This window comes from Pipra filicauda, unplaced genomic scaffold (genome assembly GCF_003945595.2).
Source record: "Pipra filicauda isolate LSUMZ 115617 unplaced genomic scaffold, ASM394559v2 scaffold437_size563383_pilon, whole genome shotgun sequence".
NCBI classification, from domain to species: Eukaryota; Metazoa; Chordata; class Aves; order Passeriformes; family Pipridae; genus Pipra; species Pipra filicauda.
In genome coordinates this window covers 284,152-299,921 of record NW_024104573.1, presented here as the reverse complement: position 1 = coordinate 299,921, position 15,770 = coordinate 284,152, and the positions used below count along the sequence as shown (strand labels likewise).

Here is a 15,770-nt window from a genome sequence, read left to right as displayed (position 1 = left end):
TCCCATTCCCGTTCCCTTTCCCAATTCCCATTCCCGTTCCCTTTCCAAATTGCCATTCCCGTTCCCTTTCCCAATTCCCATTCCCGTTCCCTTTCCAAATTCTCATTCCCGTACCCGGCCCCGTTCCCCGCCCCGCGCCTCGGAAGGGCCGTGCGCGCAGGCGCGGTCGCGCAGTGACGTCACGCCGTCGCACCCGCGCACGCGGAGAGCGGCCGCCAGAGAGCGCGCGCTCGGCTGGCCCCGGGCTTGGCCATGGGGGCGGCGGCGGCCGAGGCGAACCGGACGCTCTTCGTGGGCAACCTGGACCCCAAGGTCACCGAGGAGCTCATCTTCGAACTCTTCCACCAGGTACCGCCTGGGCCCCGAGCTGGGTGCGCAGGGGAGGGCGCGGGCGGGGCGGAGAGGCCTCGGCTGCCACAGCGGGCTATGGGGGGGGGGGGGGGGGGGCGGGCGGGCTGGGCTACGGCGGCCGCCGCGGGACAGGGTTCGGCGGCGCGCGCGCTCGGTGGCAGTTCCTTCCCCCCGGTGTTTGTTTAACGCCTTCGGTCCTGGTGCCAGGCGGGGCCCGTGATCACCGTGAAGATCCCGAAGGACCGGGACGGACGACCCAAGCAGTTCGCCTTCGTCAATTTCAAGCACGAGGAGTCGGTGCCGTACGGGCTGCAGCTGCTCAACGGGATCAAGCTGTACGGGCGGCCCATGCGCATCCAGTTCCGATCAGGTACCCCTGGAGGGGCCGCAAATCACCCTTTTCCTGGAGGGAAAGTGAGCTGCCGTCAGCTGCTCCCCAGCCTCCAATGGATTCGTGTTTCATTGGGCACATTCAGGTGCCTCTCACCCAGGGGCCCCTCACCTGCCTGCTCTGCTCACCTCATGCTCCTGTCCCGGTGTTTCCACCAGGGACCGTCTGTCCCTTGTGGCTGGTGTAACGCCCTTGGCTGAGCCTTCTCCTTGGGTTGTTATTGATTATTCCTTCTGTACCCTTGAGATCTGTTCTAAATTATCACACGAGCACTAAAAGTCACATCTCGTGGTGGTTAAACGAGGCACGTGGTCACAATATCGCTGCCCTTTCCTGGTGAGAATTGTTTTGGAGACTTAGCCCATGTGCTTTTGCAGATCCCTTACAAAACTTGAGAGCAAATGAAGCTTGTGAAAGCTGTTGATGTCCTTCACACCCGAGTTCCTCTCACTGGTGTTTGTGGGTCTCCTGAAACATTTGTGTCTCCCCAGGGAGCAGTCATGCAGCCCAGGACACCAGTCTATCCTGTTCCCCCCTCGGAGCTGCTGGTGCCATCCCTCCTGGAATGCCACATCCAGCCTCCAACTGCAGCAGGTACGAATCCCACCGGCGCAGGAGCTTGGAGTGGAGAGCGGCACTGCACAGCTCGTTGGCTCCAACTTCTCTTCCCCAGGGCACCGTGGTCTGTCTCCCCTAGGGAGGGGACACGGCCGGGATGCAGACGCCCCTTGGACTGCAGCAGTCGTGTATTTAATGCTGGAATCCCTGCTCTGTTTTCCCTGCAGATACGAGAGGGTTACCGAGGGGTTCCCGCCGAGCCTGCAGAGACAAGCGGTGGTATGTCCATGGCACACGCTCACGGGCAGCATGGGGTGGAGCTGCCTCCCCTTTTTGGAGTCCTTGTTTCCTGTTGTGATTGTGAGAGGTTGTGGGAATATTCTTTTGGAGCCTCAAAAGGACAATTCCAGAAGATCTGAAGCTCCTGGTATCCAGGGTGTCAGTCAGGAGGGCTCTGAGCTGTGGGAGCTCAGCTGTGGGTGAAGCAGTGAGCAATGGCTGTTCCGTAAATTCCCATTCAGTCTTGCTTGTCCATCAACCTGTCCCATTCGCCTGGTATTTACAGTGTGATCTGGAGGCCAGCACAGGGTTTAGGTGTTTCTCTGCCCCTTCAAGCACCAAACCCACCCTCCCTTTCCTCTCTCCCCCTCCCAGATGAACAGCATGGCACGGCAGCAGCCCCATTTCGGCAGCAAGTACGAGCAGCCCAACTTCGCCCCTCCCGCCTACCCTCCCGCCTTCCACGCCCCGCCACTGGGCTCCCCTTTGCCGCGGCGCCCCGAGGGGCCAGCGCTGCGCAAGGGCCGGCTGGGCGCCCACCCCTACCCGCCGGACAGCCGGCACTTCGGCCGGGAGCGCTTCGGCCCCGACTACGGCCGCGGCAAGCGGGACGACTACGGCTTCGACGAGAGGGGCCACGACGCCGAGCACCACTACCGGGGCGAGCCCTATGACGACAGGCACCGGGACGGCTGGAGCCACGACTACGACCACCGCAGGGAGAGCTACAGGGAGGCCAAGTGGCACCCGTCGCGGCACTGACGGACTCTGAGCGCAAAGCAAACGCGACCCGTTTCTTACTGAGTACATGTATAAAATGCCTTCCCCGCAAAAAACCCCCCAGTGAAAAAAAACCTTTTAGTGTTTGTAAAAATATCAGCAGCCCAGTCCTGCCAAACTCTGGTCTCAGTTTTAAATGTGTTAACTCACACCTCAGGGCTCTTCATGGGGAAAAGAAAAACACCGTGATGGAGTGTGGGAGAAACCGTGGCTATAGGTGCTTTTGGAGGAGAGGAGGCTGTCTTTGTCAGATGGGCAGGTCCAGCCTTTTAAGCAGAACAGAGGTAGGACAGATGCTACCTGGTGTCTGCAATATTCCTCATGGCATTTTTGATACAGAATCAGAATCACAGAATGGTCTGGGTTGAAAGGAACCTTAAAGCTCATCCCATTCCAACCCACTGCCATGGGCAAGGACACCTTCCACTAGCCCAGGCTGGCCCAAGCCCCAAACAACATTGAACACTTCCAGGGCTGAGGCATCCACAACATCCCTGTGCAACCTGTTCCAGTGCCTCACCCTCACAGTAAAGAACTTTTTGCCAATGTCTCGTATAAACCTACTCTTTCAATTTGAACCCATTGTCTGATGTTCCCTTTGAATATTCCAATATTGCCTTGGAGAAGAGCATTAAAGTCTCCCAGGGGAAAGCCGGCGGGTGAACCCCCTCCTTCGGGGCGGGGAGCGCGGCCCCGGGGCGGGGAGGAGCGCGCTGGGCTGCACGCATCACCCCGGGACTACATCTCCCAGCAGCCTCCGCGGCGCGCCCACAGCCGGGGGAGCGCGGGCGGCGGCGCGGGGGCCGCCGGGAGCTGTAGTCCGGCGGCGATGCTGGGCGGCGGCCGCGCCGGCCTGGGCCGCCTGCGGAGCTGCGCCGGGCGGCTGTGGCGGGGCCGGCGGCGGGCGGCGGCCATGGCCAGCGGCGACATGGGGCAGCGCATGGTCTGGGTGGACCTGGAGGTGCGGGGCGGCGGCGCGGGGCGGCGGGGGGCGCGGGCAGGGCGGGAAAGGGGGGCGCGGGCCCCCCGGGCGCGCTGACGCGGCCGCTCGCCCCGTGGCAGATGACGGGCCTGGACGTGGAGAAGGACCAGATCCTGGAGATGGCGTGTCTGATCACCGACTGCGACCTCAACGTGTTGGCCGAGGTGAGGGGCGGGACGGGCCTGCTGGGCCCCGCGCCGCTTCCAGGGGCTGCGGGAACAAAGCATCGGGCGGGCAGCGGGGGATCCCCATCCCGGGAGCGCGGGGACGGGACCTGCGTCACGTTGCACTTCGTGTCTCAGGGCTGAAACTGCGCCGTGCGCCGCCTGTGCTTGGGACTAAACTTTTAGTCGCTTCTAAACTTTTCTTCCATTATCTTTTTTGTTCCATGTTTTTTTCCAGGGCCCGAACCTGATTATCAACCAGCCCGACGAGCTGCTGGAGAGCATGTCCGAGTGGTGCAAGGAGCATCACGGGAAGGTAAAAACCCTTCTCTGCCTTCGCCAGATGAGAATGACGTGTAATTCAGAGCGATCAGCTGCAGCACGGCCGCCTTAGCAGGGACAACTCCTGTGCTGAGCAGTTTGCAAGTCAGAGGGGATGGAGGACGGGAGACAGTATCATCCTTATTTTGTAGCAGGGAGCCGAGGCAAAACATTTTGCCAAAGGTCTCACAAGTGATCTGTGGCACAGAGCAAGCTGCACTCAGGAATCGTGCCTTCATCTTTAGCCTTCATCTTCCAGCTTGCCTAGAGCAGCCTGTGCTTTGCAGCCTGGTTTTTAATAAGTTGGAATAGCGCTGGAAGCTACTTCCTTGAGCTCAGGAAGCATCAGCACCACCCAGCAGCCCTGAGAGGGCTGGAGCAGGCAGGGGGAGCCCGGAAGGGGAGCTGTTGCTCAGGGATGTGCCCCTGGCTCCTGTCCCCCAGGGTGTGATCTCAGCCTCCTCCTCCCATTGTGAGGTTGGGAGTTGGGGTTTGACTCCCCAGTCCTCTTGTGGAGCTGATGCCTTGTCCTGCCTCTGTGGGAGTCCTGGTGTAGGCTGGGTTGGGTGGGTTCCTCCATCAGCTCCTCCCGGTGAATCCTCTTCCATCGGACATAAAATAATTCAAAGACTAATTCCAGATGAGAAGGGGAAGGTGAGGCTCGAAGGCCCAAGTAAGAACAGGTGCAGGATCAGTGCAGAACAGTCCAGAGCTGATGAAATGCAGATTTCTGCATGCAGATTTCGGTATATGTGGGATTAAACAGGCCTGTAAACACTGGGATGTTATTTTTGCCTGTCCCCTCAGCACTGGGAACCTCGTGCATTTTTTCACCAAAAGCATCACTTTTGCAGCAAGAGATTATTTTTAGTTCCTTGGGCCACCAAAGAAAGGTTCCTCCTTGCCAGCAGCAAGAGAGCAAATGGATTTTCCAATCCCTGATGAATGAATTGAAATTTGAGTTAGTTTTCAATTAAGGGCTGAAGTTTCAAGACACCCATATCCCTCCTTTCCCCCCCCTTCGGCATTTCACTCTCTGTGGGAAGGATTAGCAGGAGTTTGGAAAATGAATATTAATTTACTGTGATGGGTGCTTTTCCCTGCTCCAGTTGAGGATTCCAGCTCAGCTTCAGCTTGGGAGTGAATTGGAGATGGTAACACGTGTCCTCGTTGCTCCTGAGGAGCTACTTATTTTTAATTGACTAAGAGAAGAGAAGCAATTAGAATATAGATGAAAATGCAGCCACATAATGAATTTTTTAACCACCACTTGGATCTGTCAAGTAGATTTTTGCAGCACAGTCATGGAAATATATAGTGTAGCCAGATGGAAATAAATCACTGAGAACACTTGGAGAGGATTTGACATTTAACTATTGAAAAAAAAAGAAGGGAGGAATTTTTCTGATTTATAGGAATCTTGATAAACACTTAAGGCAGGATCCTGGTTGCTTGTGTTCACTGATACCTGCTGCTCTCTGCTGGGGAGGTGAGTGCCTCTCCTGAAACAGGGATGTAAAGGGATGTAATGCTCTCCTGGGTCACAGACGGGCAGGTGGATAAATGAGGCCTCATGTCTCAGTAATTGAGAAGAGCTTCGAGAAAGAAATACAAGAAAAAGCCCCAACCCTCACAGGAAGGTCAGTGCTGCCAGGACTATATACCTGCCTTGGTTTTACTTGCCAAGCAGGAGGTTCCTGGGGAGAATTGAGGCTGGGGGTGTCCCAGAGAACAGAAACACAGTTCAAGAATTACCTGGGGAACAAACTGCACTTGAAGGGATGACCTTTTGCTGTAGAGTTAAACATTTACTTGAGAACTGGAGCGTTCCTGACAGTGTCTGTGGCAGGGTGTTTCTGATTTATGACTTGGCTCTTTTTTGCAGTCTGGCCTTACTAAGGCTGTGAAGGAGAGTAAAATCTCATTGCAGCAAGCAGAGTACGAGTTCCTGTCCTTCGTGCGGCAGCAGACACCCCCAGGGCTCTGTCCTCTCGCAGGTGAAGCATCTTCTTTCTTAACAACAACAGCTTCATCCCTCCTGCACCCCCAGCTGGATGCAAACACCTGCCGACGCATGTGGTAGGGATGTGCTCGTGTTCTATGCTGCACCTTTTCCTCACTGGGCATCCAGCCAAAGGCCAAATATGGATTTTCCAGGTGTCCTGCTACCTGTAACTGTGTTCAGAATGTTCAGATACAGTCTTGGGATGGGTGCTGAGTGAAATTAATACCAATGGCCGCTTTCACTTGGCGGAAAACCCGACGTTCGAATGGTTCTTTGATATTTATCTGTGTGACAGAAATTGTGGGAGTAGTAACAGAGGAATTACTAGAGGTATTAGTATTTAAACCCCGTGTGATCCTGCAATGAAAATCTGACAAACCTTCACAATCATATTTACTAGAAAATGGGATAAATGAGCTGCTTGTGAATGGCTTTTCCTCCCCTGTGATCTCTCCCAGCTCGCTCATCCTGCCGCTCGTTTCCATGTCGCTCTGTAGCGTCTTTGAAGAAACATCTTGTTTTGTGTCTTTGTAGGTAACTCTGTTCATGCAGATAAGAAATTCCTTGACAAATACATGCCGCAGTTCATGAGGCACCTTCATTACAGGATCGTTGATGTGAGCACTGTCAAGGAACTTTGCAGGTAAGTGTTCCCCCAATTAAGTGGTTTGAAGGACACCGTGGGGATGCCTGTTCGTGGTGCTGGGGCTCTGCAGTTTGTAGCAGGGGGAGTCACAGAGCTGTGGCTTCTTTGGGTGTCAGTGAACCAAAATCCTTTCACCACGTGTAACAAACCTGCAGCAGCCAGCAGACATGGTTTTGAATCCCAGTTTCCTTTCTAATTTTTCCACTTGCAGGCGCTGGTATCCAGAGGAATATGAGTTTGCACCAAAGAAGGCAGCTTCTCACAGGTGAGCTTTGTGCTCCTGTCTATGACACAGCAGGGCTCTGGAACCAGGCTCTTCTGGAGCAGGATACAGGGCTCCCTGTTTCAGCATCCTGAGTCTGATGCAGGTGGAGGCTGTGTGCTTCTGCTCCCTGTCAGACATTTGTATCCTGTCTGAAGCCTGGATAGTGTAGGGAAAGGGATTATTAAAATCCAGAGAACCAGAAGTTTCCTTATCCCTTCAGTCTCTTAGCAGGGGTTTATCTGCCCTTGTTTTGAGGCAGAGTTGGTCACAGAGACACTAAAATTGGAGAACTGCAAATGGGAAGGTGAGAGTCTGACAGGTGCACCATCCATACACATCAGTTTGGTTTCCTGCAGCCTGGAAGTTTTCAGTGGTGTTGGGATCCAGGTGTAGCTGGAGGTGCACACAGGTGCCTTGAAACCTTCCTTAATTCTCTTTCAGAGCACTCGATGACATCAGGGAAAGCATCAAAGAACTCCAGTTCTACAGAGACCACATCTTCAAGAGGAAAACGGATGAGAAGAAAAGGAAACTGATTGAGAACGGGGAGAGCGATAAAGCTGCCAGCTGATTCCCCCTCCTGCCACGCCGCCCCAGCACACACTTAGATGCGATTCCCGGTTCTTTTCTGTTTGCCAGTCTCTCGGGAAGCTGCCCCCTGGATTACCTTGTTTCTTACCAGCTGTTCAATGCAGACAGAAGCCTGAGTTGCTGCTGCTTTTCAGTTTGAGTGGGGAACCGACACGCTGGGCCTCGGCAGCGCCCGGGGTCGGATGTTCCCGGTAAAACACGCTGTTTGATACTCCTTGCACCTGGTTTTAGGTGCAGTCTTTCACGACACAATAAAAAAGGTCTGTTGAAAGATGGTGGTTTTGGACAGCCTTTCTTTGGTGCTCGCCATACAGCCAGGTGAACCAGCTGCTTCTGGGTTTGGAGAGGAAAACACTCTGGGAAATTACCATCTGCCCTCATTGGAATGGTGTGGGTGCCAGTTCTTCATGGGCATTTAACAAGAGCGGGTTGGTCAGCCTGGAGGAGACTGAGGGGAGACCTCATTGGGGTTTGCAGCTTCCAAAGAAGGGGCAATGCTCTCAGGCACATGGTGGGATCTTTGGGGTTATCCTGGGCATGGCCAGGAGTTGGACTTGATGGTCCTTGTGGGTCCCTTCCAACTCTGGATATTCCATGATTCTTTGAGTCCTTATCAATAAGGCAGCTGCATCAGACTTTAATCTTCACTTTGAAAGTACCTGCCCTGTAACTCCCCTGTTTTCAAAACACACTCATGAGAGTGGGAACCACAAAAAGCTGCTTCCATCACCCACACTACCCCATGGTTGAGCTTCCAGAGGAAGCATGACTGCTTTGTAGATGTGGAGTCTGAAAAAATGGAAGTATAAAAGGAATGTACATCGGGAGAGGGACCTTAGCTTTTGTCTGCAATTAGCTTCCTCTGTTCACCAACACCATCCCAAACGTTGGAGTTAAAGTGTTTATAAAACATTCTGTTTAGTAACAGAAACTGTGACATAACTCAGTGTTGAACAGCCACATGCAAATCACAGAGTAGGTAAGACATGGATCACAGGGACACCTGCCATCCCAGGAATGCACAAGAGGTAGGACTGAGAAGATAAGAGGTGTTACCAGTTACCAGACAAAAACCACACAAGTACCCGAATCCCTCTGCCCCTGCATCCCTGACATTCACTGCCCCAGTAATTAGCGTGGAGGCTCTGAAGGAGAAGGTGCTGCAGAGCTTTACATTCACGAAGCTCTTTGCTACCAAAAACAGTCGTGGGGAAGGGTCTGAAGTGGTGAGAAACACTTCAGAAAACAGAAAACACACAGGACCCCACAGCGCTGCTGACCCCCCGCCCACCGGGACCCCGCGACGGTGCTGTGTTATGACCGAGGGCACGCGGTTCACCCTCGTCCCAGCAGCTGCCTGGACCCACATCATGGCCACACACCAGTGGAATCCACTTTGTCTTTCATTTCCATGTTAGTTTTCTACCCTTCCTTTGACTTTTTCTTTCTGTGACCTACTTCTCCTGCTTTTCATATTTTATTCCCTTTTAAGAGGCTTTTTGTTTTTCTCAAAACATTTTTTAAGGAAAATATGCCACCTGTGTTTATACATTTTAAAATACTGTTTATTCTTGCTTCTGAAGTAATGGTGCTGTATGGAGGATTTTTATCTCGTTTCCCTCTGTTATGCAATAGCATTCCTGGTTTTCTGTGCTGGCATCGTTTGAAGTTCTGATTTAGTACAAATTTGTCATGCACTTGGCAGAGCACAGATAAACCCCACCAAAGCGTGTGTTATTTTGGGCTGGAAACAAAGCTCCCTCCTGCAGCAGGGGCTGGGGAGGGGGAACAGGTATGGACCCCCCAGCTTTGCACCATTCCCTTCTCCAGAAGCACTTGCACCAGGTGTTGCTTCCAAGTGTGATGCTCTGAAAGCTCCATCAGCATCGCACCCACAATCACAGAGGTTCCAGATACAGGAATGCAAATAACTGTGGTTTTGAATGTGGTAGCTGATAAAACTTCCTCAAAGGCAAATACAGACTATGCCTGGGGTTTTCAGGGGAATTTCATAAGTTATGTTGGCCCCTGTAATTATTCATTTGAAATAGGAATTTGCAGAGAGGTCTCGGGTCTTCTTAATACCACATTAATAATGTACCCATGTACAGAGCAACTTAAAATCCACATCACTTATTCCAGCCAGGTGTTGGAGCAATCCTTGCCCTGAATGTGCCACGGTTCTGGTCAGAAACACCCACCTTCAGTTCCCCCATTTAACCCTCATGGAAATTCCCCTCCCAGGACAGAGAGCGGGATCCAGGTGATTTAACAGCACATTAAACCCTTTCCTGCACAAGGAGTTTGTGTTCCCATTCTCTATTTGGAACAGGAGTCCCACAGCTCCAGCTGCTGCCAGGCTGGAGGCTTTCCCATTTGGAAACTCCTTCCAGACATGAGTCATTTGAGTTTCCCATGACTCATCCATCCATCCATCCATCCATCCATACTCCCTCCCTCCCTCCCATCTTTTCTCTGCCCTTCCCTGCACCTCTGTGTCTCCATCCATCAACACTGCACTATTTAGTTGGAAACCACAGAAATCAGGGAAAATATCATCTCATGCCACACAAAAGCTACATTTTTTCCCAGCTTCAGTAAGGCCTGCTCCCATTCCCCTTTTCCAGAGAAATCCTTGTGTCCTTTCCCCCTCTGCTTCCAGGCACAGCCTGGGCTCCACCACAACAGTCCAGAAGAGCTCCTGCCTTCAGCAGCTGCGTCACAGACACGACACCAACCTCAGGAAGGGAGGTGAAGGGAATAGTGACCAAGCAACACCCTCCCCAGTTCATTGAGGCCGAGCTGGGTGCTTGGAGGTGGCAGGGATGTGCTGGGGACACTGCAGGGACGATGCACAGCCCACCCTGGCACTGCTGCCAGCACTGCCCAGCAGCCCAGGGACCCGCCCCGTGCAGCTGCACCGGCTCAAGGTCGGCTGCAGAGAGCCCGGAATAGAAAACCTTCAGACATGTCTTTTTTTGTCTCTTTTTTTTTCCTCCTGCTGCCGTTGATGATACCCTTTTACTGGAATAACTCTCTCCCGCTGACAGATAAGCTTTTAGGATAGTGAAATCTCTGTGACATTTTAAGTGCCCTAAATGACAAAACAAGGACGTGTGAAATTACCCCGCGACTAGTCCCTAAAACACAACTTGTCAGGAAGTTGCTGCAGCCGCCTGGGCCCTGTGAGGACGGGGCACCCCCGCCCCTCCTGGGGCTGTCCCTGCAGCAGGACAGCAGGTGGAATAGTATGGGCAGAGGGAAGGGAGGAAAAGGGGCAAAACAGGGGCAGGGTGGGGAAGAGCCTCCCAAGCCATGGGGACACGGGGTCCCTCTGGCATCAGGGACCTGCCTCCCTGCCGCCTCCCCACTGATGGATGGGATCCAAATGGCTGTAAATTGCCGGGTGCTGCAGCCGTGTTTTACCCGCCGGGCTGGAGGAGCGGTGCCACGTGCGGGGCACCGGCTGTCAGTCAAGGGCTCGGGGAGGGAGAGGTGACAGTCGGCGAGATCCATTCCCCGGCACTTACATCAGCGGAGAGAAGAGCGTAAACGGGTGTGATAATGGTGCGACGGGCCTCGCAGAGTCGGTATTTTGGAAAAGAACACAATTATCCGGTGAGTCAAATGACACCTTGTGACCCCCCCAGCTCCGGGTGTCACGGGCAGGTTACAGGGCCTGGACAGCGAACAAAAAATGAAGGTGCAAATTTTTCTCCTGTCCTAAAACAAGGCTTTGCTGTTCACCCTTAAAACCCCCTGTCCTGGAAGGTCTGGGGGAACTGTGTTCTGAAACGACCACGCAGCCTGTGTGAGCCCTGAACCCTCCCCAGGCAGAGTCCTCTCCTGCACTGTGCCAGCTCCATGCACTGCACTGCAATAGAATAAAATCAGCCTCTGCTCCCGGCCCAACAGACAAGACCAGAGGGAGGATCACGCTCTCCAAACTTTGCAGAAGGGAAATGAAGCGCAGAGAGATGAAGTGACCTTCCTAAGGTCACGTGGGGAATTTGCAGCGGAGCCAAGGACTGAACTGAGATCTCCAGGGTCCTCATCTACTGCTTCCACCGTGAGATATTCCTTCCTCTTTCCCTCCAGCCAAGTTAAAAATAAAACTGAGTTTCATTTCCCTTTGGCAGCAACGTGACTCCAGTGCAGAGCCTGGTCTGTGAGCTGTCGGGGCCGCAGCACCAGGATCTGCCTGGCTCTCTGCAGTGCCCAGTCTTTTAGGGGATGGCTGCATGCACAGATACATTTGTGGCATATATTAATTATGTGGCATTTCCTCCCCATAATTAAGCGGAACTTCTTCATAGGCCCCTTTGAAGCAAATCTCTGTTGGTTCAGAGAAACTTTCATCGCCAGCCAGCGCTCTGTGGCGCCTGTTCCATTGTTCCTCCAGTCGGAATAAAACTCCTGATAACGATGGAGGAGGCGGCTCTGGGTTCCCAGTGCCATCACACACACAGAGCCCAGCCCTTTCTGAAGGGGAAACGCCTGTATTGATACCTGCAGCAAGCCCTCAGCAGCGCCCCAAGGGCTGGGGAGCACCGAGGAAGGCTCCCCTGCCACGCCTGCAGTTGACTCGCCTCAAAATCCCCTCGAGTCCTCCAACCTGTTGCATCCTTCCATTTTCTCTCCTCTGCTCACCAATACCCCTGTCAGGAGCTACCTTTTGTGCCAGGGAGGCGCACGGGCTGGGAAATGTTCCCTGCCAGATGTATCTGCAACGCCCTCACCTTTCCCGCAGGTTTCAAAGCTCAAACCGCTGCTCCTGAAGAGCCCGAAACCCACCATCCAATCCGTTCTCCCGAGCTGCCATTCCCTGACGGCATAGCTGCTGTTGCTGCAGTTGGTCTTGTGGTGTCTCCCAAACACAGGGAGCGGCGGAGCTGCGAGTGGAGGGAGCTCTGGCAGGGAGAGCGGCAACGGAGCCAGAGCCAGGCTGGGAATGCTGCACAGAGCCCATGGGTTTCCCTTGGGCGGCTGTTTTCTGACTGCTTCTGCAGTCAAAGGGAGGTCCTAAGGGCACATGCTACCTTTCCAGGTATAATCCCCTTGTTTCAACAGGGAACAAGAGTTCCCTGCAGGAATGAGGATTGTTTTGTTCCTCGTTGGCACAGGGGAGGAGGAGAGAGAAGCCCTGGCTGCATCCCGGCGCTGTGTAGGTGTCTGCACGAATGTGGCACTCATGGCATGTGTCAGCAGAGAAGGCAAGCATTCCACCTCTCTGATTCCTGTGTGATGCTTGGTCTTGTCACTTCTGCCTTCTCCACCTTGGGCCCATATCCAAGGCAGCAGTGCAGTTTGGGATGATGCTTTTGTTCTGTGACCCTCTGCAGAGGAGAGGCTAACTGGGCACAGGCAGCACCCTGGGGCTCCCCATCATTCCCACTGATCCACTGTGAGGTGACAGACTGGGGAAGGCTTGGTAAGAGGAATGACCACATTTGTAAGGGAAAATTCATCCCAGATCTGGTGATTTCCCTCCCATGCTTTTTAAAACACATGCATCATCTCTGACTTCCGAGCTCTACCTGGCACAGAACTGGCAGCTGGTGCCTCTTCTCCTTCCTGCTCTCCCTGCAGGGAACTGGCCCAGGAACATGAAAGCCTCATGTTTTCCCAATAAAAGGAGATTCCCTCTATTAGCAGGGCAGCAGTTCTCCTTGAAGCAGACATGGGGAAGGTTTGGTGTTGCTCTCTGGGTTTGTTCTCTCCCCTCAGCAGAGCCAGTGAGCGGAGCAGGCACCGAGCAGGTATCACAGCACTGCTGCACATGCACCCTTCCCTCACCAAACCTCACTGACCAGCAATGAGAGACCTTTGCTGTTACAAGCAGGTTTTCTACAGCATCCCATGGGAATATAAACACCCAGGTCCCTTGACCAGGTGGAAGGCACCTGCTTGAGGAGACAAGCCTACAGCTCCGCAGCCCCCAGAGAAACGCACTCTGTGGATAATCCTCCTTGGCCCTCAGGGTCACAAGTACCCACCCAGTCAAACATCACAGGCAGCTTGTACAGGATCTGAGTCAGCCTCTGACCATCAATAACATGAGTAGATAAATTAGTGCTAATCAATTCCCCCCTCCAGAACAAACAGTGACCAGTAAAAGGGTTGAGGGGAACGTACTCCTGTTGTGAACGGCTGCACAGCCCCAGCCAGGAGTGTGCACTGGATGGAGGCACCAAGGCACGTGTCAGCATCGACCATGTGGAGGAGGGATCCTGCCCTGCCTGGCCCGGCCACATCACGGCCTGGCTTACTCTAATGGATCCACTTTCATGTCAGGCAGCAAAAACACAAACAGTACGTTCTGGGACAATCATTTCCCTTTCCAGAGGGACAAAGTGACTTGGCCTGGGGTCTCTGCTGTGTGCTCTAATTGCCCTGAGATGCTCTACCTGGAGAGAGCCTTAATACATAATTATATACCATTAGCAATGAGAATAACATGACAACTGCTTTGGATAATCATGGAGAGCACCGTTCCTGCCAGTCTCCTAGCTACCACAGCACACACGTATTGGGCTCATTTTGTACAAGAGGGCATTTTGGAAGAATTATTTGAAGCTGGAAATAAGAACAGCAGACTCATATTCCTGGTTTCACAGGGCTCAGATGGTAACCAACAGGAAAATTCATGGCAAAGGCAAATCAATCAGTGGGACTTTTAATTTTCTAAACCCACTCTAATTAAGAGCAGAAGTAAAGTATCCCAAAGGAAGCCTTCAGAAGATTGTGGGTGCTCTCCACCTGGAGATTGTGTGATATCTGGTGTTTATAAAGACTGGCAAGCTGTGCTGCCATCCCTAGGTAAACAATTCCCATATTTTATGACTGTGCTGCTAAGAATTTGTTCCATATTTCTCTCCTGAATTTGTCCAGCTTTCACTCCTAGCCACTAAGGATCATTTTGCCTTTCCCTATCCATCTCCACAGCCACCCACCATCAGGATTCCCCTTTGCCTGGGCATGCATGGCATGGTCAGCATTCCCTTGGCCATTCCTGACAGCACATCATGCCTCTTTGCCTCTCTTCTTCCCAATTTCCAGAGCTGCATATCCCCACTTTCTGGAAACCATCCTTAAAATTCCATTGTGCAAACATCCCTGAGACTTTGGCATGTCCCTGCAACGATTTTGTCCTAAACCTGAAAACATCTTTCTTGCCCGAAGTGCTGTGGCAGCTCCCAGGCCCCATCTCACCTCCCTCAGGACCCTCTGCTTTGTCCTCCCAACAGCAGGGCTAGTTTTAATCCACCACAACAGCAAGAGTTCCATGCACGCTGCCCTGGGACACTGGGAGGCTGCTGGAAGGGTGGTCCCTGTTCACCATGGTGGTCTGTGTTCACCGTGGTGCTGTTCAGTGCCACAGGACCGGGTGCTCCTTGCTGGGAGATGTGCCTTGGTGCTGGCACTTCCCTCCAAGAGCACAGGGCCACAGCAGTGGGCTGCCCACGTCCCCTTCCTGCCTGGTGCGTGGTCCAGCCTGCCCCTTGTGCTCTGTGGGATGTCATTACTCCCTCACACTCCCCCAGCTCTTCCCTTTGATGCGTTGTTCAGTGTGAAGGACAGCACTGTCAACCCATCCCTGGAGAATAAAGGAAAGCAAACAGGAACCTTCAGAGGTGCTCCAAGTGCCAAGGACAAGGCTGGCTGCTGCCAAGGTCACAGGCACGAGGATATTCATCTTCATTCCTCACCATCACCATACAGCCTTAGCTGGAGAGAACCGAGTCGCTTCCGGCTGCACGGGTTTAAAGGATGAGGGAGCACAGGATGGTTCAAGAGGAGATTGCTTCATAAGACAATGGCTGAGCTGATAATGCCAGCTAAAGTCGGGCCACCAGGGACCTCTTACAATTTTAAGATCCAATCAACTTTAAAATATTACTGTCTCAGGCAGGCAGCGAGTCTCAGAGCAGAAAACAAGTGATCCTGTTTTATTTACGGAGCAAAGGATGTTCTCCCTGTCCTCACCCACATATTGAAATATTAATAGTGTTTGTGTACGTTGCTGTGTTAACATCACATTTCCACAGCTCAGTCTAGAAAAGCTCTGGTTAAAACACTTAATGCCACAATGCTGGCTGCTCAGGAGAAGTGGACAGCAGGGATGCACAGGGCAGGGGCAGCAAGGACACGAAGAAATGCCTCAGGGAGAGGCTGCAATCAGAGATCTGCACCTTAATCCCCCTCTCCTCCCAGTGAAACCTCCTCTGACTCCATCACCTTCCTGGTGGCCAGATGTCACTGCTCTAGAGCAGTTTGTCCAGCATTGGCAGACGCCCAGCCTGCCTTGCCATGGCTAAGGAAACCATGACCTTGGGTTAGACTCCAAAATTTTCAGGTGCATCTGACCCGCTTCACCCCTTGTGACTGCCATCCTGCAGTCACACAAATTCCCGTAAGGTTCAAGCCTCGCTTGGAG

General features: G+C 53.2%; 2 protein-coding genes across 2 annotated transcripts; both read left to right on the top strand.

Moving 5' to 3' along the window:
* The first annotated feature begins 189 nt into the window (after positions 1-189).
* Positions 190-2,478, top strand: RBM7 (RNA binding motif protein 7). The gene is made up of 5 exons (XM_027737770.2): positions 190-348; positions 559-721; positions 1,234-1,336; positions 1,528-1,579; positions 1,955-2,478. The coding sequence occupies exons 1-5, from the start codon at positions 253-255 to the stop codon at positions 2,339-2,341; spliced, it is 801 nt and encodes a 266-aa protein (XP_027593571.1). The 5' UTR covers positions 190-252; the 3' UTR covers positions 2,342-2,478.
* A 710-nt stretch (positions 2,479-3,188) lies between these two features.
* Positions 3,189-7,604, top strand: REXO2 (RNA exonuclease 2). Its single transcript, XM_027737755.1, has 7 exons — positions 3,189-3,320; positions 3,422-3,505; positions 3,744-3,821; positions 5,712-5,823; positions 6,366-6,474; positions 6,689-6,742; positions 7,184-7,604. Exons 1-7 carry the CDS (start codon positions 3,189-3,191, stop codon positions 7,311-7,313), a joined length of 699 nt encoding a protein of 232 aa, XP_027593556.1. The 3' UTR covers positions 7,314-7,604.
* Positions 7,605-15,770: the final 8,166 nt, after the last annotated feature.